General features: G+C 52.0%; 1 protein-coding gene across 5 annotated transcripts in view; it reads left to right on the forward strand.

The window, feature by feature from the left end:
* Positions 1-22,984, forward strand: part of Elmo2 (engulfment and cell motility 2) — a 41,185-nt gene extending 18,201 nt beyond the window's left edge. For 2 of the 5 annotated variants that reach the window (XM_076571162.1, XM_042276797.2), the window contains exons 7-22: positions 466-565; positions 1,693-1,844; positions 5,952-6,030; positions 7,078-7,113; positions 8,606-8,656; positions 13,956-14,078; positions 14,354-14,488; positions 15,123-15,227; positions 15,308-15,416; positions 15,830-15,966; positions 17,302-17,465; positions 17,568-17,680; positions 17,797-17,904; positions 18,630-18,712; positions 20,285-20,362; positions 21,557-22,984. In XM_076571162.1, the coding sequence (XP_076427277.1) occupies positions 466-565; positions 1,693-1,844; positions 5,952-6,030; positions 7,078-7,113; positions 8,606-8,656; positions 13,956-14,078; positions 14,354-14,488; positions 15,123-15,227; positions 15,308-15,416; positions 15,830-15,966; positions 17,302-17,465; positions 17,568-17,680; positions 17,797-17,904; positions 18,630-18,712; positions 20,285-20,362; positions 21,557-21,757 (1,774 nt within the window). In that variant the 3' untranslated portion in view covers positions 21,758-22,984. Of the gene's footprint in view, positions 1-465; positions 566-1,692; positions 1,845-5,951; positions 6,031-7,077; positions 7,114-8,605; positions 8,657-13,955; positions 14,079-14,353; positions 14,489-15,122; positions 15,228-15,307; positions 15,417-15,829; positions 15,967-17,301; positions 17,466-17,567; positions 17,681-17,796; positions 17,905-18,629; positions 18,713-19,752; positions 20,008-20,284; positions 20,363-21,556 lie in introns of those variants that run through there. The other 3 variants (XM_006997125.4, XM_076571163.1, XM_076571164.1) reach the window with 3 other exon arrangements.
* The last annotated feature ends 925 nt before the right edge of the window (positions 22,985-23,909 follow it).

Genomic DNA, 23,909 nt, shown 5'->3' on the forward strand with positions numbered 1-23,909 from the left:
TGTGAGACTCACTCAGTCTGCCAGAGGAGGAAGCTAGAGCTGGGGAAGACAAAACAAGCATGCCAGCTGCTCGCACAGAAACCGAAGGCACTTCCACACCTGGGCTGCCTCCCTTGCCCTGGTGCCTCCCGGCCTGAAGGGTAACACGAGACATAAGCTCTCATTGGTGCCCTGGCAAGCGCCAGTTTGACAGAGGCCTTTGTTTTGAGAGATAGCTAACAGACTAACCCAGAGATGAAGCAAGATGGTGAAGACGAGCCTAGGTGCCTGCAGCCCAGCAGCTTTCCAGTGTAGGTACCTGGACCACATCTGCCCTGCAGCTGGCTGGGCGCTGCAGGCGCTGACCGCTGCTTCCACAGATTTCCCATGAGTGTTCACTGAGATCTGTCCCTTTTTTAGCTGCCTTCACGCTTGTGCTCCCAGGATCTGAATCTCTGTATTTTGTGTGTGTCGCACATGTTTCAGCTACAGTGAGATGCTGGCATTCACCCTGACTGCCTTCTTAGAGCTCATGGACCATGGCATTGTCTCCTGGGACATGGTTTCCATCACCTTTATTAAGCAGGTGAGGTCTCCGACATTCTGTTTGTCTCCTCCCTCTCCCTGTAAGCTCTCTGAGCATGAGGGGAGAGTAGACGCTGCAGCCTGTAGTCTCTGGCAGGAATCAGCTTTGTAGTCCCTGGGGCTGGATTTTTCATCCTTAAGCAATGATCTTCCCAGGACTCCTGAACTGTTTACACTCTAACAGATGCTCCTCAGTTTACTGCAGGTTCTTACTTGATAAACCCACCCCGTGTTGGAAATGTCACCAGGTTAAAAATGAGCTCACCTCCCTTGGCCTGCTGAACAGCCTCGAGCAGCTTGTGGTGCCTCCTTTGTTTGCCCCTGACCACATCCCTGGGAGGTGTGGCTCTCAAGAGAGGCTTTGTCACTTCCCAGGGAAAGATCTCAATTCACAGTTTGCCTTCTCTCAGGGCCTGCACCAAGGACAGGGCTCAGAGTAGAGCTGGCGGTCAGTGAGGCTGGCACAAACCAGCCGGCCATCAGCTCTGAGCTACCTGCTTCCTCAGCTCTTCTGAGTGAAGACTGCATCTCATTTGCAAATGTGCTTCCTTTGTACAAATCTGCCAAGTAGCCTGCTTGGGTTATGAGATGAACTGGAGCAGTCTGCCCTTCCGAGTCTGCCCTCTTTTCTGCCACCAGAAGGGGCAGTCTCAGCTCAGAACACTGAACAAAAACCAGTGAATGCTCTGTTGTCCGTTGACTAGCAGTTTACATCTTTGGCTTGAACCACTGAGAACTTCCCAATGTTAGAAACTTGTGGTGTATGGAGGGAATTGGGAAGAGGGGTTTGGCTAAAGGATTCTTCCAAGTCTGATGTCTAACTCTGTAGGGAGTTGGAAGAGCAGGTAAAGATAAGATCCAAGAATCAATAGAGTAGGTCCACCTCAGGTTGAACCCTTATTTTTAAAAGGATTAAGTTGTTAAACATTTTGAAGAAACACAATTGAATGGATACTGTCACTTAAGATGGCGGCATCCATGCTGAGGGATCCTGGTCCTTTGGCCAGGGCACTCATAATCAGATGTTAGGGTCGACCTGGCCCCTGTTACCCACAGAGAGGCAGTATGCTGAGAAGAGAGCATTGGGTTTCCAAGCTTACCATCCAGTGTGCCTCTCCCTGGGTCTAGATTGCAGGGTACGTGAGCCAGCCGATGGTCGATGTGTCCATCCTTCAGCGGTCCCTGGCCATCCTAGAGAGCATGGTACTAAACAGCCAGAGCCTGTACCAGAAGATAGCAGAGGAAATCACCGTGGGACAGCTCATCTCCCACCTGCAAGTGTGAGTAAGGGCCCCGCCTTCCTCTGCCTTACAGTTCTGTCCAGCCCTGCACACTCCCTCAGTACCTCCTCCTCCTCTGTGGGAATTCTTCTCATAGTTCAGACCCCAGCTGCCAGGCAGGCTTAGACACGCCCTCTTCTGTGGGACTGATAGTCTTGATTGTACCCATGACAATGATATTTGTGTAGAATGCTGTATTTTATTACCTATTGCCCATCTGAAGTTCTGAGCTCCCTGGGAACAAGAACTCAGCCATTTTTGAACCCCCTTCCTGATTTAAGGGGAGCTTGGGTGGTCATTTACTATGGTGGCCACAGTGTGGTGGTAACAACAAAAGTATGGGCTCCATGTGAGTTTGGGATGCCAGCTCAGATCCAGGCTTTGTGGCATGCCGGGGCTTGGCCTTGAACTCCCTGCTTGAGTCTTTGGCCTCGGCTCCCTCATCTCCGGATGTGTGTGTCATCTCCACCTTCCATACCTGTGTGGATCAAAGAAGTTCAAGAGCTAGCATGCTGGCCGCCCAGATTGATACCTAACCCGAAGTCGGGGTTTTAGTTTGCTTTTTTAACAAGCTTACCTTATCAGGACACGTATTTAGCCTGTAATAAACCAAGTGACACACAGGCACCACTGTGAGCCAGTGTTCATGATTGTAGGGGCCAGACTTGCCCAAAGGAGGGTGATGACACTATGATTGACACTGATTCTCGCTCCTTCCTGCTTGTTAGACTTGAATGGAACGGGGCTAGATCCCCTGTGGGGCCCTGAGGATGTACATCTAGGATAGTCTCCCAGACGCAAGGCAGACGTGGCTTCACCCAGGACCGCCAGCCCAGGGATGGCCCCACCCACAATGGGCTGGGCCCTTCCATCCATCACTAATGAAGAAAATGCCCTACAGGCTTGCTTACGGCCTCATCTTACGGAGGCATTCTCTCAGTTGAAGTTTCTCTGCTCAGATGACTCTAGCCTGTGTCAAGTTGACATAAAACTGGCCAGCACAACTGACCTCTTGTCAGCCTGACACACAAACACATAATTACTATAAAACCAGAACCTTTTCTTTCCCCAAGATCTCACATTAATAAAGACATCACAATATAAAACACTTTACAAACTTAAGAAGTCCCACAGCCTTACAAAATTCAAACTTTAGAAGTTGTCTCTTTAAAAATATGGTCTCTAAGCCGGGCGTTGGTGGCGCACGCCTTTAATCCCAGCACTCGGGAGGCAGAGCCAGGCGGATCTCTGTGAGTTCGAGGCCAGCCTGGGCTACCAAGTGAGCTCCAGGAAAGGCGCAAAGCTACACAGAGAAACCCTGTCTTGAAAAACCAAAAAAAAAAAAAAAAAAATATGGTCTCTATTAAAATCCAAAGTCTCTGAAAACCTCTGAAGTCTTTTTTTTTTCTTTTTTAAGTTTAAAGTCTCAACTGGGCTCCTGTAAAATCAAAAATAAATACTTTCTTACTTCAAGAGAGAAGAACCAGGGCACATTCACAATCTGAACAAAGCAAAACCAAACTTCAACTGTAAATAACTCATGATCTCTTCTGAGGGGCTTGGGTCAGTTCCCTGGCTCCACCCCTGCAGCACACAGCTTGTCCTCTAGGCTCCAGCTGCTCCCCTCCACTGCTGCTGCTGTTCTTGGTGGTCAGCCCATGGTGCTGGCGTCTCTAACATACTGGGGTCTTTCTTCTGCTGACACTGGGCTGCATTCTCACCAATAGCCTTCATAGGCTCTCCTCGTGGTGCCAAGCCTCAACTTCTCCACATGACCCCTTCAGTCCTGGGCACCACTACCACTGAGGCTGCACCTTTACCGATGGCCTCTCCTGGCCTCTCACGGTGCCAAGCCTCAGCTGCTCTCCATGACCCCTTCATGCCTTCAAAACCGGTACCACCTGCATGACTCTTACACATGACCAAGTCCTGCTGTCAGCATTTGGTAGAACCTTGGCCACCTCTGGAACACAGCTTCTCTGTGCTCTCCAGAAACACTTCCCAGAAGAGTTCACCTCAGAGATGCTGTTCTCTTCTTAATCACTGCTAATTTATCAGCTCCAGCAGACCAGCATCAAGTGTCCCAATAAAGCAAAGGTTACACTTCAGTGGTGCTGGTCTCTTATTAATCACAGCAGATTCTTCAGCTCCAGCTGAGCAGAATCACAGAGTCTTAACACAAATGGACTGGTAGAGCTTTAGCTTCCCTCTGAAATTTCACAAGCCAGGCCGTCATCCTCTGCATTTCTCTCAACATTCTTATCTTCCAAGCTCCCACAGAACAGCTCACCAAGCTTTGAACACTCAATGGCTTTTCTAGCCCAAAGTTCTAAAATCCTTTCACAATCCTCCCAGAAATACATGGACAAGTCTACCACAGCAGTACTCCACTCCTGGGACCAATTTCTGTCCTAATTAGGGTCACTCTTGCGGTGATAAGCACCGTGACCAAAAGCAGGTTGGGGAGTAGAGGGTTTATTCGGCTTATGCTTCCACATCACTGTTCATCAGTAAAGGAAGTCAGGACAGGAACTCAAACAGGGCAGGATCCTGGAGGCAGGAGCTGATGCAGAGGCCTTGGAGAGCTGCTGCTTACTGGCTTAGTCCTCCTGGCTTGCTCAGCCTGCTTTTATACAGAACCCAGGACACTACCCCAGAGATGGCCCCACCCACAATGGGCTGGCTCCTCCCACATCAATCACTAAGAAAATGATCCACAGGTTTGCTTAGATGTCCATATTCTCAATTGAGGTCCCTCTCATATGAGCTTTGCTTGTGTCAAGTTGACGTAAAACTGGCCAGCACAGTCTAGTAGCGCCCCTAACCCATTTCCCCATTAATCTAGGATGCACGTGACGACTTTGTGCACTGATCTCACCTTGTCACTGTTTTGGGAGGAGGGGCAGGCTCAAGCTGTCCAGGCTGGCCCTGAACTCCTGATCCTCTTCCATCTCTCCCATTTTGGAATTACGGGTGTGTACCAGCTCCCCTGGCTTCACCTTGTCATTTCTAAAGGATTCCTCAACGCCAGCTTTCACACTTGAAGAGCCAGGGTGGAAGGAGCTCACAGACTCTGGATAGGGATTTCTTGGGTCCTGGCGACCTTGCTCCTCTCTCTTCTCTGAATTGGAGGTGACCTCAGCTGCCTCCTGAGAACAGTAGAGAATTGTGACATTTCTTAGGCTTCCTCATGAATATTTAGTCCACACTGTCACCAGTGTACATATGCTCAGCAAGGGACCTTCCTGACCAGGAAGCTGTTGGCTCTCTGGAGGAAGCCACAGGAGGCACCCACAATGTGGCAGATGGAAGCCCCAAGCCAGCATTATAAGATTCTGGGGAAATGCTTGTGGTTGTTTTATTTACTTAAGATAAACTCGTAGTCAAAACTTTGAAAATATGGAAAAACATGAATAGTACATTATTTGCTCATTATCCACTCCAGACAGAACCACTGCCAAACACTAAGTTGAATGTCTGTATAGTCTTTGCATATTTTCACCAAAATTTAGATCTTGCTATGCACTCTGATATGTACCTATGTTGTTACTTCTTTTTCTGACTGAATAATACATCTTGAACATTTTCCCATATCAAGATCTTTTACAAGGATACTTCTAACCCTGTTCTGCATCCCAGATGCCTATGGAAACCAGTACCAACTGAGCTTTCCTCTCCTTGAGAAGGTCACATGCAGTCAGCTAGATACTCACTGTACCATATCTGTGCTTCACAGATACTCCAAGCCCATCCCTGAGTCCCAGGTTAATAATCTTCACCCCAAAGCATGATTTTTTAGGAGGCCCTTAGGAGTCTCGCATATTAAACAGCCCCCAGCGAGAGCATTTGGATTACTTAACATTCTTGTCTTTTTAATAGGACTCTAGTGTAACAGCTTGTCAATAAATCATGCACAGCTTTCTGATTACTGTCTTGGATAAATCCCTCCTGTGAATCACAGGGTCAAGTGTGTGCCTGCTCGAAATGCTTTCCTGACTTAGCCCCAGGTCCTTGTTTGATCGCAGTCTGAGTGTTTTAAGTTGTCTGTGAACATCATCCTCTTGCTCTTCAGTTCTGATCCTTCTGCCTCTGTCTCTGTTGACACAGTTCCAACCAGGAGATCCAGACCTATGCCATCGCTCTGATTAACGCACTGTTCCTGAAGGCCCCTGAAGACAAGCGACAGGTCTGTACCTGCCTTTCCAACCTTTTCTCCTGAGCTCTTCTAAGAGAACACCACAGTGCCAGCTCTTCGGGTCAAAGGGAGTCCCTTCCCAGCCTTCCTGGCCAGAGCCCAGTAGGGTGTTTTTGCTAAGGAAGCCCCAGGAAAGAACTTGGGAGGAGGGCTTATGCTTCCAGGATCAGAGCAGAGCTCTGAAGGGGTTTCCTCTGAAGCATCAGAAAGTAAATGTTTTTCACTTCTTATGGCAACCCTTCGAGCTCGGCTCTTGAGGCCAAAGGCAGCTCCAGATAGGAGGTAACCAGTGGTACAGCTGTCTTCCAGTCAGAGTGTTTACACAAACAACACACACACTAGGCCTTTAGTTTGCTAATCCCTGGGTTAGAGGACCAAGAAGAGGAAGGGGAGACCCTCTGACTGCCATGGGACTAAGTACCAAGTTGTTCATCCTCAGCCTCCTTCTCCGTCACCAGCTGTGTGGTGCATGCAGTCATGACAGGCTCTTCCTTGTCTCATCTTTAGTTGCTTACTGTAACTGTGGGAGTGACAGCATCTGCCCTGAGCACTCACTCACTCACGGTGATGCCATTAGTCACAAGAGACCCCTGTTTTGTAGTGCGGGACCTGGAAGCTGGTTAAGGAGGACCTTGGCAGAGTGCTTGTCCTTCCTCTGGCTAGGCACGTGTATCAGCCCTCCAAGTCTGAGTGCCTCTTTCTGTGGAATGAAAGGACAGACTTACACAAGCTCTAAGCACCTTCTAATCCTAACGTACCAGACGTCTGGTAAAAGCGCACAGAGTGTGCAGAAGTAAGGCTTTCTAATTCTCTGTCACTATCGTGGGCCCACTAAATGAAGTTCAAGTGGGTTCATGCACCAGGCTCTCGGGAGTTCCTTTACTAGAGGGTCTGTCTAGTAGAGGACCATCCAGGGTCTGTCTGTCCTGTCTGTCTAGACGGTGTGGCTCTGTGACCATCTCCCTTCCTGTCGTGTTAACCATAAGCCGAAAGCTCACCCTGTCTGCTTCTCTGTGCTTTTTGCTTTTCTGCTGGCAGGACAAGCATCTTAACCCTCTAGACCTGCCCGTCACTGTAAGTAGCACTGCTGTTGAAGAGGGCCTGGCTCTTCCTGGTGGGGAGGTCAAAGCTGGACAGGAAGCATATGGGCTGGACTGGCTGCTCAGGGAACCAAGGCCCTGGAAAGGTGGCATATGTCTGTTTACTGGAATGCTAGAAAGGCACTGTAGGTGAGAGTCATAGGAGGACTGAGGGATGCCCGCTCTGGGAGAGTGGCCAGACACTCCCTCAGGATACCTTTGTGTGAGTCTGGAATTAGCTTGGAATCAGATGCAGAAACAGCCTGACTTTCTCCCATATGATCCCAAGAATGTGTCACCTCCTGGCTGCCAAAGCCAGAGTGGGGGTAAATCTGGACTCTTCCTAGATAGATAATGAGAAGGCTTAGACAGTTTACAAAAGGGTGTTTGAGTGACGAGATGGCCTGGCTCTGCAGAGGACCCAGGTTCAGTTCCCAGCACCCACATGGAGGTTCACAATCGTTTCTAACTCTAGTTCCGGGGATCTGACACCCTCTTCCAGCCTCCTCAGATACTGCCCACGTGGACATGCACAGTCAAAACTCCCATGCACAAATTTTTTAAGATTAAAAAGAATTTTGGTGCTTATTCTTGGGTAGAGGGAGCTTTGGAAAGGCTCCCTGAAGGACCTGAAGGAGGGTGTGCTCCCCACCCCAGCCTCAAGGAGAAGCTTGTCAAGTCTGCTGGTAGGTGTCTATAGTCGTACCTGACATCTTGTGGCTACCAGAGAAGCTTCTAGGCACCATCCTTTGCTAGCCAGGTTATGCTCGGGGCTCACAGTAAACCTGGATGCTCCTGGCCAGACATGGGGGACGTGGACAGAGGCTTAGAAACAGGAGGGAACACACAGGAGAGCTTGAATGGCAATCCTTGTAGTCCCTTGTGTGTCTTTTTAAAAGATGGTCAAAATGATGCTGATGGGCCCTTAAAAATCTCCGTGGAGGACTCACCTCTTAGAACACTTTACTGTCTGGATACTTCATAAATAAAATGTTACTGTCAAAGTCTCAGCCAAATGTGATGGGGAAGGTGAGGCCACTGTGAAAGATTACCCAAAGGCACACAGCATGGCACTCTAAAGCAGCCACAAGGGACCAGGCATTTGTGCTGGCCAAGGCCCTGGTCTCAGAGTAGTCTGCTGCCCAGGGTTCTGCAGCTGTGGCCGTCTGCCTGGAACGGTGCGTGTACTGCTGTGTGCTCCGCCTGCAGTGTCCATCGCCAGCATCCTTGTCTCATGTGTCTTGTCCTCAAGAGTCCCCTGTGAAGATGTGCAGCTTACTGTGCCCCTTCGAAGGGAAACTGTCTGAGTTTGTTTGCACTCATGGAAAGAAGCAGGGAAAATTTTAGAGTAGGATAAGTGTGATGGTCCGTGGATTTCTTCACTTTTCACCTGAAAGGAAAGCATTCAAGGCTGTGAGGACACAGTCCCCCGACAGCAGTCCCAGGTACACCTGCCTTACCGTGCGTCTCTTGATTTCCTTCCCTAGGACATGGCCAATGCCTTTGCGCAGAAGCACCTTCGGTCCATAATCCTGAACGTGAGTTCCTGTTACTGTTGCTGGTAGCTGTCACCATTCCAGTGGGGGGGTGGGGGGACTGTGATTATTGCCATTGAGTGAGGGTGTGGGGCACAGAGCAGGCTTCCTGGTATTACCTGTTACGGTGCTGGGTGCTTCTGAAACCTGAGCTTTTTCTTGGACTCCTGAGCCAAGCTGCCTCTGAGAAGCCATCCTGTTTAGTTAGGGATTCTGTTGCTGTGAAGAGACCCTGTGACCACCGTACCTCTTATAAAGGAAAACATGTAATTGAGGTGGTGTCTTACAGTTTCAGAGTCTAGTCTGTTATCATCATGGTGGGGAGCAGGGTGGGGTGCAGGCAGACATGGTGCTGGAGAAGTAGCTGCACATGTTGATATGCAGGCAACAGGAAGTAGACTGTCTCAGTGGGTGTGGCTTGAGCATATATGAGACTTCAAAGCCCACCTCCACAGTGACACACTTCCCCCATCAAGGCCTCACCTCCCAATAGTGCCACTTCCTTTGGGGTCCATTTTCTTTCAAACCACCACATATCCCCACTGCTCCCAAGAGATTGCAGCCCTTCCAGGGAGAAAAGGTGAACGCCATCTCTGCTACTTGTCACGACTTCAAAACTGGTAAACACAAAAAAAGGAGAGCCAGCAGCAGCTCAGGAATCCAGACACCTGGAGCATACAGGTGCTGACAGATGAGGGGGTGGACCTGCTCTCAGCCTCGTGCTCTGGTAGGAGAGGTGGGTCCAGCGCAGCCGTGGCCAGAAAAAGGACTTTGCAGGGGAGGGGTCAGGAAACCTTTCAAGGAGCTGCAAATGTCAGGCACACAAGCAAGACACCCGGCCTGACCACAGAGACCAGCAGGACAGGGGTGGAGCAAGGGGCAGGTCAGGCTTTAGTCGCCCTCCCCAGCATGGCTGAGATTCAAGATGGTGGGGGAGGTACGGCTGGATTCTAGGTCACCACAGGCCATGCTTTTACATGCACTTACTGAGGTCTTCACTCTGTTACCGTGGTGGTGATGTGGGCTGTAGGAAGTGGGAACAGGAGCCAAGATCTGGGCTAAAAGGAAGAGAGTTTATTAGTTGTCAAAAACAAAGGAAAACCCAGAGACGGCCATGAAGGCAGTAAACGAAACATCGGAGTCAAGCATAAAAGATTTGGTGCTGACGCTGGGCTTTAGCCATTTTCCAGTTTGCTTTGATCCTGAGCAGCTGACCTCGAGTCCCTGGGCTTTGATTGCTCAGCTGGGTGTGAGGACTGAAGGAGCTAATGTATAGACCATGCCTGTCAGGGTGCATGAGAGAGACAGAGTGTGTGTGTGTGTGTGTGTGTGTGTGTGTGTGTGTGTGTGTGTGTGTGTGTGTGTGTGTTGACAGAGCTCCAAAGAGAGCTCTGAGCAAACCTGCCGAGTCCACTGGCTTTACCTTGCGTGACCGGGTCCCCAGGTCACTGCAACCCCTGCTCCCAGCAAATGCTTGAAACGCTGCCCCTACAGTGTGGAGTGCATAGGCTGCTGTGCATTGTTGTGGGCACACCAGAACAGCTGCCTAGGTACCCCCTCTTCGTGCAGGTGTGGGGAGGCACTTCTGGGGAAAATCTACCATGGCTGAGGCTTAGCTTGATGGATCAGAAGAGAGTCCCACAGAGTAGGCAGCTGAGCATCAGGACTTAACTGATTTGCTAGGCAGTGGAGAAGCATACTCTGAGTGACTCCAAAGAGCTGCGGCCATTGCTGGGAGAGTATCTCCCTCCCCTCTCACCTGAGAGGTGAGCAAACCCAAGAGCACATTGATGCTCACCTCTCTTCATAGCCGTCTTCTGAATGAGGGAGAGTGTGAGGAGGAAGGACTAGAGATGGACATATAGGGTGGTAGGGAGAGGGAGCAGTCGGGGAGGAAATTTGGGGCGATAGAGAGGAGACAGAGAGGATACAAGAAGCTGGGTGGCAGAGCCCCTGGCTATGAGAGCGAAGGAGGAGGGCATGGCCTTGGGGGCTGAGAGGATACCCGAGCTTCAGCTAGTAAGAGACATGCTGGAGAGATGGAGAGGGCCTGTGTCAGCAGGAGTTGGAAGGCAGGAGGCATCCCAGTTCTGTTCTGAGGGCGGCCGGGCAGGTCTGGCTCCACACGCATTCTGCTTCCGGAAGTTCTGTCCTGAGATGCTGCTTGGAAGGACCAGGAGCCAGAATGGATGGCTTTGATTTCAGTGGGATTCATCCCACTGTATGTGGCTTTGGTGTCTGGACTGGGCAGCAGAGATGTAGAAAAAGCAGCCCGCCTGAGTCTACAGCTGAGGATGAGGCCTGGGATAGGCCCAGCTAGGGGAAATAGAACTCAAGCCCGGTGTGGACTTTGAGATGCTCCATCAGCAGTGTTAAGGGAATGGGAGAAATGGAGCTTAATGTTTGGTTTATTTAACACATGATACCAAAAACATTTCAGCATGCAACAGATACGTTCATTGCTAGGAGCCTTGCTCCTAACGGGTCCAATGACCTGGGACAGATAGGCGCAATGACAAAATTCTGACCACCTGTTTCAAACAAGTGGTCCCAGATAGCCTGGGCCGTTTTTATTTATATGGTTTACATGAACAGTTTTACAATCAGATCTGTTCCCTTCAGTTTCTAGTAGTAATTACAACAGTTGCCGGTTTGTCCCCTCACCTCGTTCCCCTCCTGTCCCCCAACTTTCCCACCAGTCACCGTTACCTGCTTGATTCTGATACTGATTAATATCAGAAGCATGAGCAATATTGCAGGCAACAAGAACGTTTTCTAACTAGGCACACCCACAGGTAGAACAGTGTGCCCAGGTGGCAGCATGTGCAGTTATGGCATCATGCCACATGAAGGAGAGTTTTGCCTCTAGTGGTTAAGGTTTACCTCCAGTCAAACCTAAGTTCTCACAATTAACTCATCAGCCAAGGCTGAATCAGTTCATTCTTCCTTCGGTACTGCTCTATCTATGGAGGCTAGACCAGGTTTCCTCCTCTCATCCTGTGAACTGCACGACTTAAAGCTTACTCTTATGGCACTGCCTATCTCTTGTTCTCGTGTCCCCTTCCTCCGCTTCCTACGGTGTTGGCACAGCTGTTAGAAAGGAGGGCACTGCGGAGTCCTCTGATTTGGCTCCCTTCCCTCTCCCTAGACTGTTCCCACTAACTCTTGATACCGCCTGTCTGTTTGCATTTCTCCTAGACTCTTGTGGTCAGAAGCATTCTCTCCAGGACAGTTAGGCAAATGTGTAATGTCATGAACTACTGTGACTCTTTCAGGCTGGTCACAAAGTGCCATGGAAAGGCAACATCCTGTTCTTGAGAATCCTGAGTTCATGGCCACACCTGAAACATCAAAGGCTTTAGGAACTGAATCAGGTCCATTGTGTATTTTTAACAACATCCCCTCTGGCTCACCCCGAGGAGAGTCATCAGAGGGATGTTTTCCCTATATAAAAGCCACTTCATCCTCAGCTCTAAGAAAGTGAGACTTAGAGGCAGCCAGCAGTATGGTTTGTATAAGGAGAGCAAGGACAGCGGATAGCACACATGCTCCTGGGGTCGTGCCCGGAATTATGCAGTGCACTATCCTTCGGCTTGCCAAAAATGGGTTAAATTCTCCTGGGCCTGGCCTCCAGGAGAGCCTGTTTGTGCTGTTCTCAGGCCTTGTCTCCCGAAGAAGCCACGTGGCTCCTGGCAGTTTATGAGGCATCAGTGACACATGCCAGCCTTCTCTCTTCACACCAAGGCTTCCGGGTCTGGTGTGTTGTAAACACTGCGTACCATAGTTTAGACCTGGCCAGTGTTCACCAACCATGTGAGCCTAGGGCCATCAACTTGTATTGTTGCATAGGTCCCAGAAGCCTGGCCTGGAGTCAGAGCAGATGGGGGCGGGGGTCGAGTTAGGGGAGCTTTGCCGAGTTAGTGCTAGAGCAGGGTTGTGTAGAAGTTGTGGGAGACTGTGGGAAATCAGCTCTGACTGCCCCCACCTGTCGAAGGGTTCTTGGGTGGAGGAGAGAGGACTGAGGAAATGATAGATAGGAATATAGATGGAGATGACAAGAAAGACAGAGACACAGGATAGCTTCGGGAGGGCCCTGGGTCAATACCCAGCCTTCCAGAGCTTTATTCAAGAGGGCTTTTTATAACATGCCAAGGGGAGAGGCAAAAGACCTCCCCCTTGCTAGATCAAAACACACCGTACAGCCAAGTGTAGACCCTTCCAAACACCTGGTAAACAACGCTCCTGGCCAAATCATCCCATTGTGTAGCCCTGCTGGGCAGATTCTCTGACCTTGAGTAAGGTCTCACTAGGAAGTCCCTGTGGGCCACCACAGGAAGTTCCATGCTGCTGCGGTGCTCGGTGCTGTGCTGGTGGCCCTAGCTATGGGGAATCTGTCAAGCACTTAGAGGGTGGCTGCTGTGACTCGGCCACAATCACAAATACCCACAAGTGACTAGCGGCTGCTACACTGTACAGAGAGGTTCTAGAGTCAGGGCTGCTGAGTAAGACCTGAAGGACACAGGACCTGGCAGAAGCTGGACAAGAACCCAGAGTGACAGGATTCAGGATGTGGGGCAGGGGTATTGGTTGAGAAGTCCAGGGAGCAAGGAGGAAAAGCAGGGTGTTATCGGGGTAAGGACCGGGGCTGAGAGACCCATGTGCAACCCCCAAGCTGATTAGCCAGACAGGCCGGGAGAAAAGACGGCTGGGAGGTGAGAGAAGGCGAGGAGAGCATCAGGTCAGAGGAAGCTGGTGAGCCACCAGTGGGCGATAGAGCCGATAGCTAAAGGGTGGGCAGGGCCATGGTTTGGGGGATACAGGACCTACATGGGGTGTAGAGGAGAGAAAGGAGTGGGGGGGTGGCATGAGGTTGGATGGGAAAATCAAGTGGCTTTCCTTATAGGTGGCTCCGTATCGTTTAAAGTGATTTGTTGTAAAGCTGTCTACCAGCGGCCCTTTTCCATCCCTCACTGTTGCCCTGGCTTTAGGCCTGTGAGGGGAAGCCTGGGTGGATCTAGGTCTGGTGGCCCGTCCTCACCTTGATGGTGTGCTCCCCACCTCTGGAGTCTGAGGTTGAGCCTTCACCCTCATTCTGACTCCCCTGCCCGAGAATGGAGAGGAAGGCCTGCCTGCAGGAATCAGGCTCGGTCCAGCCCCTCCCACTCCAGCCCTCAAGAGCGCGCAGGCTCTGGCAGGGAGGCAGTCATCCTGTCCAGTGTGCTTGTCCCCGACCCCAGCAGGGATGTGGCTCCTTAGGAAAAAGACAGTCCTGGAGCCCTGCGTCTGCCTTTGCTTCTTCTAGCATGTGATCCGAGGGAATCGTCCAATCAAAACGGAGATGGCCCATCAGCTGTATGTCCTTCAAGTCCTGACCTTTAACCTCCTGGAAGAAAGGATGATGACGAAGATGGACCCCAATGACCAGGCAGGTGCTGGGCCGCCTGGTGTAAAGTGCTGTTTCCGCACGGCCGTGCTCATTCCACCCTCGGTGTGGGCAGCGCTGGGCAGAGGGTCTGTGTCAGCCCCGTCAAAGCTGGTGTGGGCTGCACCTCTGAGGACTTGGGACAGAGCCCTCTCTGTCCTTCTGTCCTATTGCCAGTCTCCCCAAGAGACTGACTTGGGAGCACATGCCCTGCTGTTCTTCTCTTCCTCGCTCCCTTCGGCTAGCAATTGACCTGCCTGCTGTGTTGTGCCTTCCAGGCTCAGAGAGACATTATCTTTGAACTGAGGAGGATTGCATTTGACGCAGAGTCTGACCCTAGCACTGTCCCTGGGAGTGGGACTGAAAAGCGCAAGGCCATGTATACCAAGGACTATAAAATGCTGGGGTTTACTGTAAGTACCCAGAGTGCGCCTCCCAGACAGGAAATCGGGGGGCCTACTGCCAGCCCTGGCAGCCCCCCCATAACCCCCATAGTGGTGGCCCTGGGAGAGCAGACAGAAAGAGGGGAGGGCCTGTGTGCTCAGTTTGCCTTGGCCATGGACATTCAGTGGGCATACATCATCTGGGCATGCAAACCGGATCCATTAGTTACAGGCCCAGGAAGCCAGCCTCAGAGAGGAGAGGGGACCACGTGCCTGGAGTAGGTCTAGCTCTGGTGCTCTGTGCTCACCTTAGTGGTGTGCCTCCTCACCTCAGCTTCCGCCGCCGCCTCCCCTGTCCTGCAGTGGAGAGGAAGGGATGGTACCCAGGGCCTGTGTGAATCAGATCACCAGCACAGCTTGCTCTTCACCAAGCTAGAGTGACTGTTTTAGTTAACACCACTCATCTGGGAGTGAGGTTGCTTTAGCTGTTTGTGTGCTTACTCAGTGCTGGCCTGCCCGCTGCTGGGGCACGTGACGAGGCAGCCTTAGTCTGTGCCCCAGCAGCTGGACACTCCAGGGTGGAGCCGAGAGAAAGGGAGGGCGGGGATGCCCCCAGGCCGTTCCACACGTTCCATCTTCCCACCTGGTCTCCTGCTTTCTCCAGAACCATATCAACCCAGCCTTGGACTTCACCCAGACTCCTCCTGGAATGCTGGCCTTGGACAACATGCTGTATCTGGCTAAAGTCCACCAGGACACCTACATCCGGGTAAAGGCAGGGGCCGCCTGGCAGTCGCGGTGCCCACCCATGCTTCTCTCCCCAACCGCCTCCTCCTGCTCTGCTTACAGATTGTGCTGGAGAACAGCAGCCGGGAGGACAAGCACGAGTGTCCTTTCGGCCGCAGTGCCATCGAGCTCACCAAGATGCTCTGTGAGATCCTGCAGGTCGGGGAGCTCCGTAAGTCTGCACCTCCCCCGCCCTGCAAGCCGCTCTGCAGCCAGAGATGGAGGGCCTTAGGCAGGGGTCACTTGTCCTCAATACTCCATGAGCTTACCATCCATCTTACCTGTTCATGGTGATCATGGCTGCCGCTTTGCCTGAGCTAGTGATCTGAGGTAATCTGAGGTGTCTCTGACGCCCCCCCAGTACTGTGGGTAAGGGTTAGCTGAGCTTGTAACAGGGTAGAGAGGGACCAAGGGAGAAAACCCCTGGGGAGAGCTAAGGCCTTGAGGGACGGCCCTTCCTGCTCCCTGACGGCTGTAGTCTGTGGTCTGTTTTCCTTGCCCTCAGGACTTGAGTGCAGAGAATCTAGGTGTCTGCCCCTGTGTGCCTGAGGGCAGAGCTGTCACGCTTTGCGTTTTTCTCCACAGCAAATGAAGGACGCAATGACTACCATCCGATGTTCTTCACCCATGACCGCGCCTTTGAAGAGCTCTTTGGAATCTGCATCCAGCTGCTGAACAAGACCTGGAAGGAGATGAGGGCGACAGCTGAGGACTTCAACAAGGTCAGTGCTGCCGGCCACTCAGGCTGGCGGAAGAAGACCAGCACGCAGCAGCCCCTGACAGCCGGCCAGCGCCTGGGGAATCCCTGAGCTGGAAAACCAGCTTGGTCAGTAGTGCTGAGTCACCAGGTCCTGGGGAGTCTGGGCCTCGGCTGCTGTGACTCCCTTTGTAACCTTGAGCGGGCATCTTCCTCATGGTGCCCAAGACCTTCATTTGCCTGAGGAAGCTAACACCTGCCGCTGCCCTCCACAGGGGTTGGGAGAGCTGTGCCTGTCACGGCTACAGTATGGTAGATGAGTTCCGTGAACAACCAGTGTCCGCGAGGCAGGAAGGCTGGCATGCTGTGAACACCGTGGTCCTTGTCAGGCCTCAGTGCTCTGAGTGCCCCGATGTGGAGCACTGTGCTAGGCCCTCACAGGCCAACAGTCCAGGAGCCCAGTGTTTTGAGGCTGACCATCTCATTGTGGAAATTTTAGAAGGGAGCTGGTGTGGTGGTGCATGCCTGTGAGGTTGGTGGGTCATGCATTCTAGGTCAGCCTGGTTTGCAGAGCAAGACCCTATCTCAAGAAAATAAAACAACACAATCTGTAGAGAAGAAAGAGGTGCCTATAAGACTTGTGTGTGTGTGTGTGTGTGTGTGTGTGTGTGTGTGTGTGTGTGTGTGTGTGCGCGCGCGCGCGCGCGCGCGCGCATGTGCTCATTACTCCTGAGGATTTTCGTTCCTCACTAGGGTCGTGCTGCTATACAATGGGAGGGCAAGCATCCTGTTTTTTTCTCTAACAGTTCTTCTAGGGAAAGGGGCACATTGTAACTCCCCTATCTTCTGGGCACTGGGCCTGCCTTCCATGTAGCATCTCCCGTTTCATGGTGGTGTACGGCAGGATGCCTTCCTCTCTGTAGAGACAACGGGATAAGGGGATGGAGGCCTGAGCATGTTTTATCTTGCTGAAAGAATAGGTTTAAGAGCATTCAAGAGTTGAGATCAGGTCAGGTGGTGGTGGCGGCAGCGAATGCCTTTAATCCCAGCACTCAGGAGGCAGAGGCAGATTCATCTCTGTGAGTTCCAGGAAGGCCAGGGCTATACAGAGAAACCCTGTCTCAATGAAACCAAAAAATAAAATAAAATAAAGAATGAGATCAGAACCTATTTCCTACCACCATGTCTACTTGAAATGTGTGAAAAATGAAGCTCCTGTCACCATCAGTCACGTGACCTGAGTCACCACCTGAGAAGGTGTCCATTAGGAATCAGGACTCTACGCTGGGTGAGGGAGAGCCTTGGTCTCTGGTGGGCCTGTCCGTTTTCAGAGTGGCCTGTGGCTACCTTCTTTGCCCAGGTTATGCAAGTCGTCCGAGAACAGATCACCCGGGCTCTGCCCTCTAAACCCAACTCTTTGGACCAGTTCAAGAGCAAGCTTCGCAGCCTGAGCTACTCAGAGATCCTGAGGTTGCGCCAGTCGGAGAGGATGAGTCAGGACGACTTCCAGTCCCCGCCGATCGTGTGAGTGTCAACCGGGAGAGCCCGTGAGGGAGGCAGCCTGCTGCCGGGCTCGGGAGCACCGCCATCCCGCGCGCCCTGCTGACTTGGGTGTGTGTGCCACAGGGAGCTTCGGGAGAAAATCCAGCCCGAGATCCTGGAGCTGATCAAGCAACAGCGCCTGAACCGGCTGTGTGAGGGCAGCAGCTTCCGAAAAATCGGGAACCGGCGGCGGCAAGGTAAGGGGGCAGCGGGGCCCCGGGAGCCTGCCTGAGGTGCGTGCCGGGCCAGCTCTGCAGCTGTCCCTATGCCCAGCACTGCCCGGGCCTCACTGTTTGCCACCCTTGTGTTCCAGAGCGGTTCTGGCATTGCCGCTTGGCACTGAACCACAAGGTCCTGCATTATGGTGACTTGGATGACAACCCTCAAGGGGAGGTGACGTTTGAGTCCCTGCAGGAGAAAAGTAGGTGGATGTCTCTGTTGGTGTGTCGTGACACCCGAACTCGACGGTCCCCTGAGAGCTAGTCCTGCTTCTTAAACCCAGTGTTTGGTCTCAGGCATGCTAAAGATCCTCTCCCTGGCCCACCTCAGGGTTGGGAGAGCAACTGAGATCCCACATGTGGCTGTGTGCAGGTCATGAAGAGCAGGACAGGCCTCCATTGAAAGGCAATGGGGAGCACAGAGGCTCCAAAGCTGCGGAGTCTAAATGAAGACCCTGGCTTAGCCCCTCGTTAGTTGCTAATGCTAGGTGTTGCGAGTTAATCCGCACTTCTGTACTGTACAGTGGGATTAATGCAGACTTCTGCCCCCGGAGGGCTGTGTGAGACATGCGTACATTTCCATGGGGCACTGTCTAGCAGGTGGCGGCCTCACTGTTAGCCGCAGTGCCCTTTGCTTTGGGCTCTGCCACCATCACTGTTGGAAAGAGGAGTGGAGGGGTGCCCAAGGCTCCACTTGACGGAGGTGAGCCAAGCAGCACCTGTGAGCTTTGACACCGCCAGGTCTACAGGGAGAGACCGAAGGGCAGGGCATGTTCACACATGCACACCTCCCTGGGCTGGGAGGACCCCTGGGCCTGGGAGCTACTGCATCCTGGCACCTGCCCGGGGCTTCCCTTCCAGCACTGAAGCCAGTGCTGAACCAGTTTGCAGCATCAGCTTCCAGATGTTAATTCCCATCCTTTGTCAGTTCCTGTTGCAGATATTAAGGCCATTGTCACTGGGAAAGACTGTCCCCACATGAAAGAGAAGAGTGCCCTGAAACAGAACAAGGTGAGTGAGGAGGCTCTCCTGAGCCCCTGCACCTGACCTGCCCATGATCTCTGCAGACACAGGTTCAAGGTGCATGCAGCTCTCTTCCCACTGTAGATTATTCCTATACACTCCATATCAAGGGCTTTGAATACTATAAAAATAGATCTCAAGGCACAGCCTCAGCCACCCTGGCAAATTCTGCCACCCACTTCCCTTTCTGACTCTGGAAGACCCCAAGTGATATACCACTTCATTCATGAGTACCTACTGTGTGCTCTAAAGGACACAACCGCAGAGTCACATATCACACCTAGCAGAAGGGAAAAAGCAATTACTTAATATCAAGTATTCCATTCGCCTTGAAGTGCCCACCCGCTGTCCTGGGACTGTCATGTGTACACACACACACACACACACACACACACACACGCGCGCGCGCGCGCGCGCGCGCGCGCGCGCGTGTGTGTGTGTGTGTGTGTGTGTGTGTGTGTGTGTGCGCGCATTGTGCCCAGTTTAAAATCAGTTCTGGTGGGTCTGCCTGCTGTGGTGTGCGCATCTCTAAGTCCTTCATTCATGCATTCCCTCCATCTTCTTCCCATCTTTGTAGTTCATTAGTTTAATAGACCGTGTTGCTTATGTGGTCATTTCCCAAAGTCCGGGTTTTGCTGACTGTCTCTGTGCTTTGCTTGTCCCAGATCTGTAAATTGGCACAAGGACCTAGAGGTTTGATTTGGTTCAGGTTTGACTTTGCCCTGGCGTGGCCATATCCTAGATGGCAGTGGGGCCTGTCGGGAGGCCCATAATGGCTGGGTGGCGCTCTGTCATGTCAGCAGACTGTCGCTGCTCTGCAGCTAAGGTTTGCAAACTGGGGTATCTGTTTACTAACGAGCTGAACGGCTTCTCAGAAGAAACCTGCCTTTCTCTGCTGTGGGCTTCCCCGTGGTATGGAAAAGGTTGACGACCTGACTCTGCTTTCATATAACTGCTTCTAAAGCAGTGACTTGTTTCCTGGTACCACACAGTGACACCAATTTTTATGTCTCCGTTTGTGTTTTTAGTGTTCTTGTGAGCTCAGGGGTTTAACCGGTCACATGTGACTCTTTGTACAGCGTGATGATGCTCTGGATGCTCAGACTGTCTCGGCTCGTCAGTAATTTGTTTTTCTTGGGATGTTTAACTCTCAGGACTTCTTTGTGCAGAGTCCAGCACCACAGAAAGAGGAAGCCAGTCATCTTGGGAGATGAGATAAAAACATAGGGTGGTCTACGGTCCTGGCATTCAGGGTTCTGAATATTAAAAGTACCTTGCTGCAATCGGGTTTTGTTTGTTTGTTTGCTTGCTTTTTTGAGGAGGGTGGGTCTCCCCATGTAGCCCAGATTCACCTCAAATCCTCAACTTCCCACCTGCTGGGATCGAGGCAGGCGCTACCACACTGAGTTCCAGATTTAAAAAACTGCCACCACCTCTTAGGTGTGACTGTACCAAGGGTGGGTGAGTTAAGGTCAGTTAACTCACTTCTAGGTGCATACCTAGGGACCTCAGTGATATAACTGGTCATTGCTCCTGGTCACTCAAACTCTTTCTCTGTAGGAGGTGTTGGAATTGGCTTTCTCCATCCTGTATGATCCTGATGAGACACTGAATTTCATCGCTCCTAATAAGTATGAGGTAAGCATTGTGCCACACTGCCTTGAACAGCAGTGCCCTAATTGTGGCTCTTCAGTCAGAGAAGAGGTGTGGCCAGCACAGCACTGCCCCCCTGAAAGCAGGTGGCCACGACGGACCCCCAAGTCTGTGGGCCTTCTACCACTGGGTTGGACTCACCACTTCACTTTTTTTTTGTAATATGTAGACCAGGCTGGCCTTGAACTCAGAGGTCCTTCTTCCTCTGCCTCTGGAGGGCTGGATTAAAGGCAAGCCTTTACCTGAGGAGTAGCTGGCAGTTATTAGACGGTTAGGCCTGGCATGGGGATGGTTTTCCTCTTTGTAATCTTGCAGTCACGTCTTCCCAGGCGAGTTGAGTCCCAGTTCCATGGAGCAGATGCAATCAGGCTGTGGAGCTAGATGGATCTGCTCCCCCTAACAAGGGACCCCCAGGTCACCTGTAGCCCAGGAAGACGTTAGTGCCCAACTCAGTGAACTGATTGTTAACTAAGGGCCTGTCGTTGAGCACTTGGGGTCAGCTTCGGGAGGAGCAGGTGCTGGGCCCAGCAGGGCTTTGTTGGGATGACAGCTCCCTTGGGTGAGCAAGGCCCAAAGGGAACAGCATTAGACTCCAGAGCACAGCTCTGCTGTACCATTGCATTCTGAGAGCTGTGGCTTGATGGTTGTTGTTTGTTTATCTGAGACAGGGTCTCAGATAGCCTGGAGCTGGCCTCAGACTTCCTGTGTAGCTGAGGCTAGCCTTGAACCCCTGATCCTCCTGCTTTCATCTCCCAAGTGCTTGGATGTTATAAGCATGCCCCACCATGAAGGCGGTATCAATTTCTTTTGTACTTTCCTTTAAAAAAATTATTTTAACATAATTGACTTTTTTAAAAAAACGAAATAGCACTCCCGAGTCCCTGTCTGCTTCCTCCTCTTTTCATTGAGTGTGTTTCCTGCTCCCATTTCTTGTCACTGCCAGGACTGGTTCCCATCTTCTCCTGTTCCTTAACTGCACTGTAAATTCCATTTTATGTTGTTTTTTAAAGTTTTCATATAAATCCCCCGAGAACTCTATGGTGGATAGTGACAGTCCCCAGCCGTCCTTGCTCTTGTCTCCTGTGAGCTTTGCATATTCTGAATGGTACCCAGCAGCACTGCCCTGAGTCCCCCTGCAGCCCTTGGGGCCACTGTGTGACATTTGCAACTTGCCCACAGTACTGCATCTGGATAGACGGACTCAGCGCCCTCCTGGGGAAGGACATGTCCAGTGAGCTGACCAAGAGCGACCTGGACACGCTGCTGAGCATGGAGATGAAGCTGCGGCTTCTGGACTTGGAGAACATCCAGATCCCCGAGGCACCGCCACCCGTCCCCAAGGAGCCCAGCAGCTATGACTTCGTCTATCACTACGGATGAGCGAGACGGGACTGGGGCCCAGGAGAGACACTGGCAGCCTGTGCCTTGCTTCTACTTGTACAGACTCTGTGGTGATCGTGGTGACGACTCCTCAGACCCAATGGACCAGAGCTTCTCTGGGTCCCCATTCACTAGGAGTCATGACGGCAGGGCATGCCGCCCTCCTCAGCACCACAGAGCCTGGGGTCGGGCCTGGAGGAGTGAACTCAAGATGCTCTCTCCTCCCACCCTGAGTCTGCATCTGGAACTGGACTTACTGACGGCCATCCCCTCCCGACCCTCTTCTCTGGTTTTCTGGAGAACCCATTGGGCTGGAGCAGATGCTGGACAGGCTGCCCATGGGACGGAGTCCTGGGAGGCAGGAGAGCCTCGGAGTGACTGTCTTCAGGTGCCTCAGGCAGGGACAGGCCGAGTGCTTTTGCGTAATAGGTCTCTGAGGGCTCGTTCCAGCCTCATCCTGTGCCAAGATGCTGCTGCCTCGGGTTGGCCCTTACTTCTCTGTCTCTAGAGGTATCCATCTCTCTCTCCCACGTAGCAATCAGGACAGGTAGCAAGCTCTTCCCCAAGCACTGGGTCTCATCCTGGCCAGGCAGAGGCCTCCAGCCTGAGTCCTGCTCTCTTAGGCTCCAGGAACACCGCAGGGAAAGTCAGGTTGAGGCCCCCAGCTCTCCTCCATGTCCATCTTTTCCTTGCTGAGGAAGACTGCTCCCATGCCCTTAGTGACAGGCCCTTCTGTTTGCTTCCCTCTGGCTCCCGGCTCGGGGCAGGTCACCTTCCCCGTCTTTCCTTCCTGGCGCTGTGGTTTCTGCCATTAGCCATGATTTCAAGAAGCGGCTAGCTGTGGTTTCTGCCATTAGCCATGATTTCAAGAAGCGGCTGGGGCCACAGCTGTGCCATGGGCCTTCTCTGGTGCTGTGGCACTGGAAGCACACACAGTCTCTCTCCCTGGACGCATGTTAACATGGTGGTATTCAGTACTGGTAGCCTGGCATGGTGGTACTACCCAATGAAGAGTGTACTATATATTTTCTTTACTATAGGCCATACTTATACAGACGTGTATATATATTTATATAAGATCATCCTATCCTAGGGTAGAATGTTTAAGGGAAGATAAAATTGAGAGTAAAAATGTAATGCTCTCAGTCATGAGCTACGACTGTAACCAGAGAGCAGCCAGGAGCTTCCTGTCAGTGACCATGTTTTCAATAAATACTCTTTCATGTAGACTGCTTCCTATAAACACCTGTTCCTCTGCACTTGCTCTCTGCCCCAAGGGTAGGGAGTCACCTGACACCTTCATTCCATTGTGCCTGGGAGCTTCTGGAGGGCTCCCAGCCACCTTCCGGAGCCCTTCCCCTCCCCTCCTCATCTATCCTGCTGTGTCATGCACAGACTACTCACACCTGCTGGCGAAGGATGCTCACAGATTGTGGTACCAGGACAGCGTGTTTCCTGCTCAGCCCTGCTGGGTACAACGTGGAAAAGCATACTCTACACCCCCAAGATCCCCTCCTCCCTCTTTTCCCTGCCAGGGACACAGCCAGGGAACAGCTCGAGTACTTGTGCCTTTCAAAGAAGACATGTTCTGCACCCGGTGTGCTGCATGTACTCGGTGCCCAGCCTTCCAGCTGGTGTTTGAAGCTGTTGCTCCCATCAGCAGCCTCGGTAGCCGGGAGGCTTGAATGAGGGCAGTGATGAAAATAGATACTTCCTCTTGCCACTGTCGGAAGGGGGTGAGGACAGGCGCTTTCAGAAGGCATAGAAAGTGCATGCAACACAGGCCTTGAGGTCTGAATGAAGCCAAGACCTTGGGCTGCGATGGGTACCATTGTAGGTCTTAGGAAGCATTGAATGAACTAATGCTTGCAGGATGCCAGCTGGCAGCGGCCTACAGCAGCACTGTGCACAAAGCACAGCTTACACTCTGGCCTTGAGCCTTCTGCTAGGAACCAGGAGCCCAGCCAAGTCATGTGCAAGGATCCCTGTTTGCAGCCAGTCCTAGTACAGAGCCCAGAAGAGCAAAAGCAGAGACCCGGGCCAGCTCGGGTCTGCAGCCCCAGCTTGCATGGCTTAGAGGTTCCCTTGCCCACATGCCCTGCACCTAAAATGAATTGAATCTGGTTGTGCTGGATTGGCGTGCTGAAATCAC

This window comes from Peromyscus maniculatus, chromosome 4 (genome assembly GCF_049852395.1).
Source record: "Peromyscus maniculatus bairdii isolate BWxNUB_F1_BW_parent chromosome 4, HU_Pman_BW_mat_3.1, whole genome shotgun sequence".
NCBI lineage: Eukaryota > Metazoa > Chordata > Mammalia > Rodentia > Cricetidae > Peromyscus > Peromyscus maniculatus.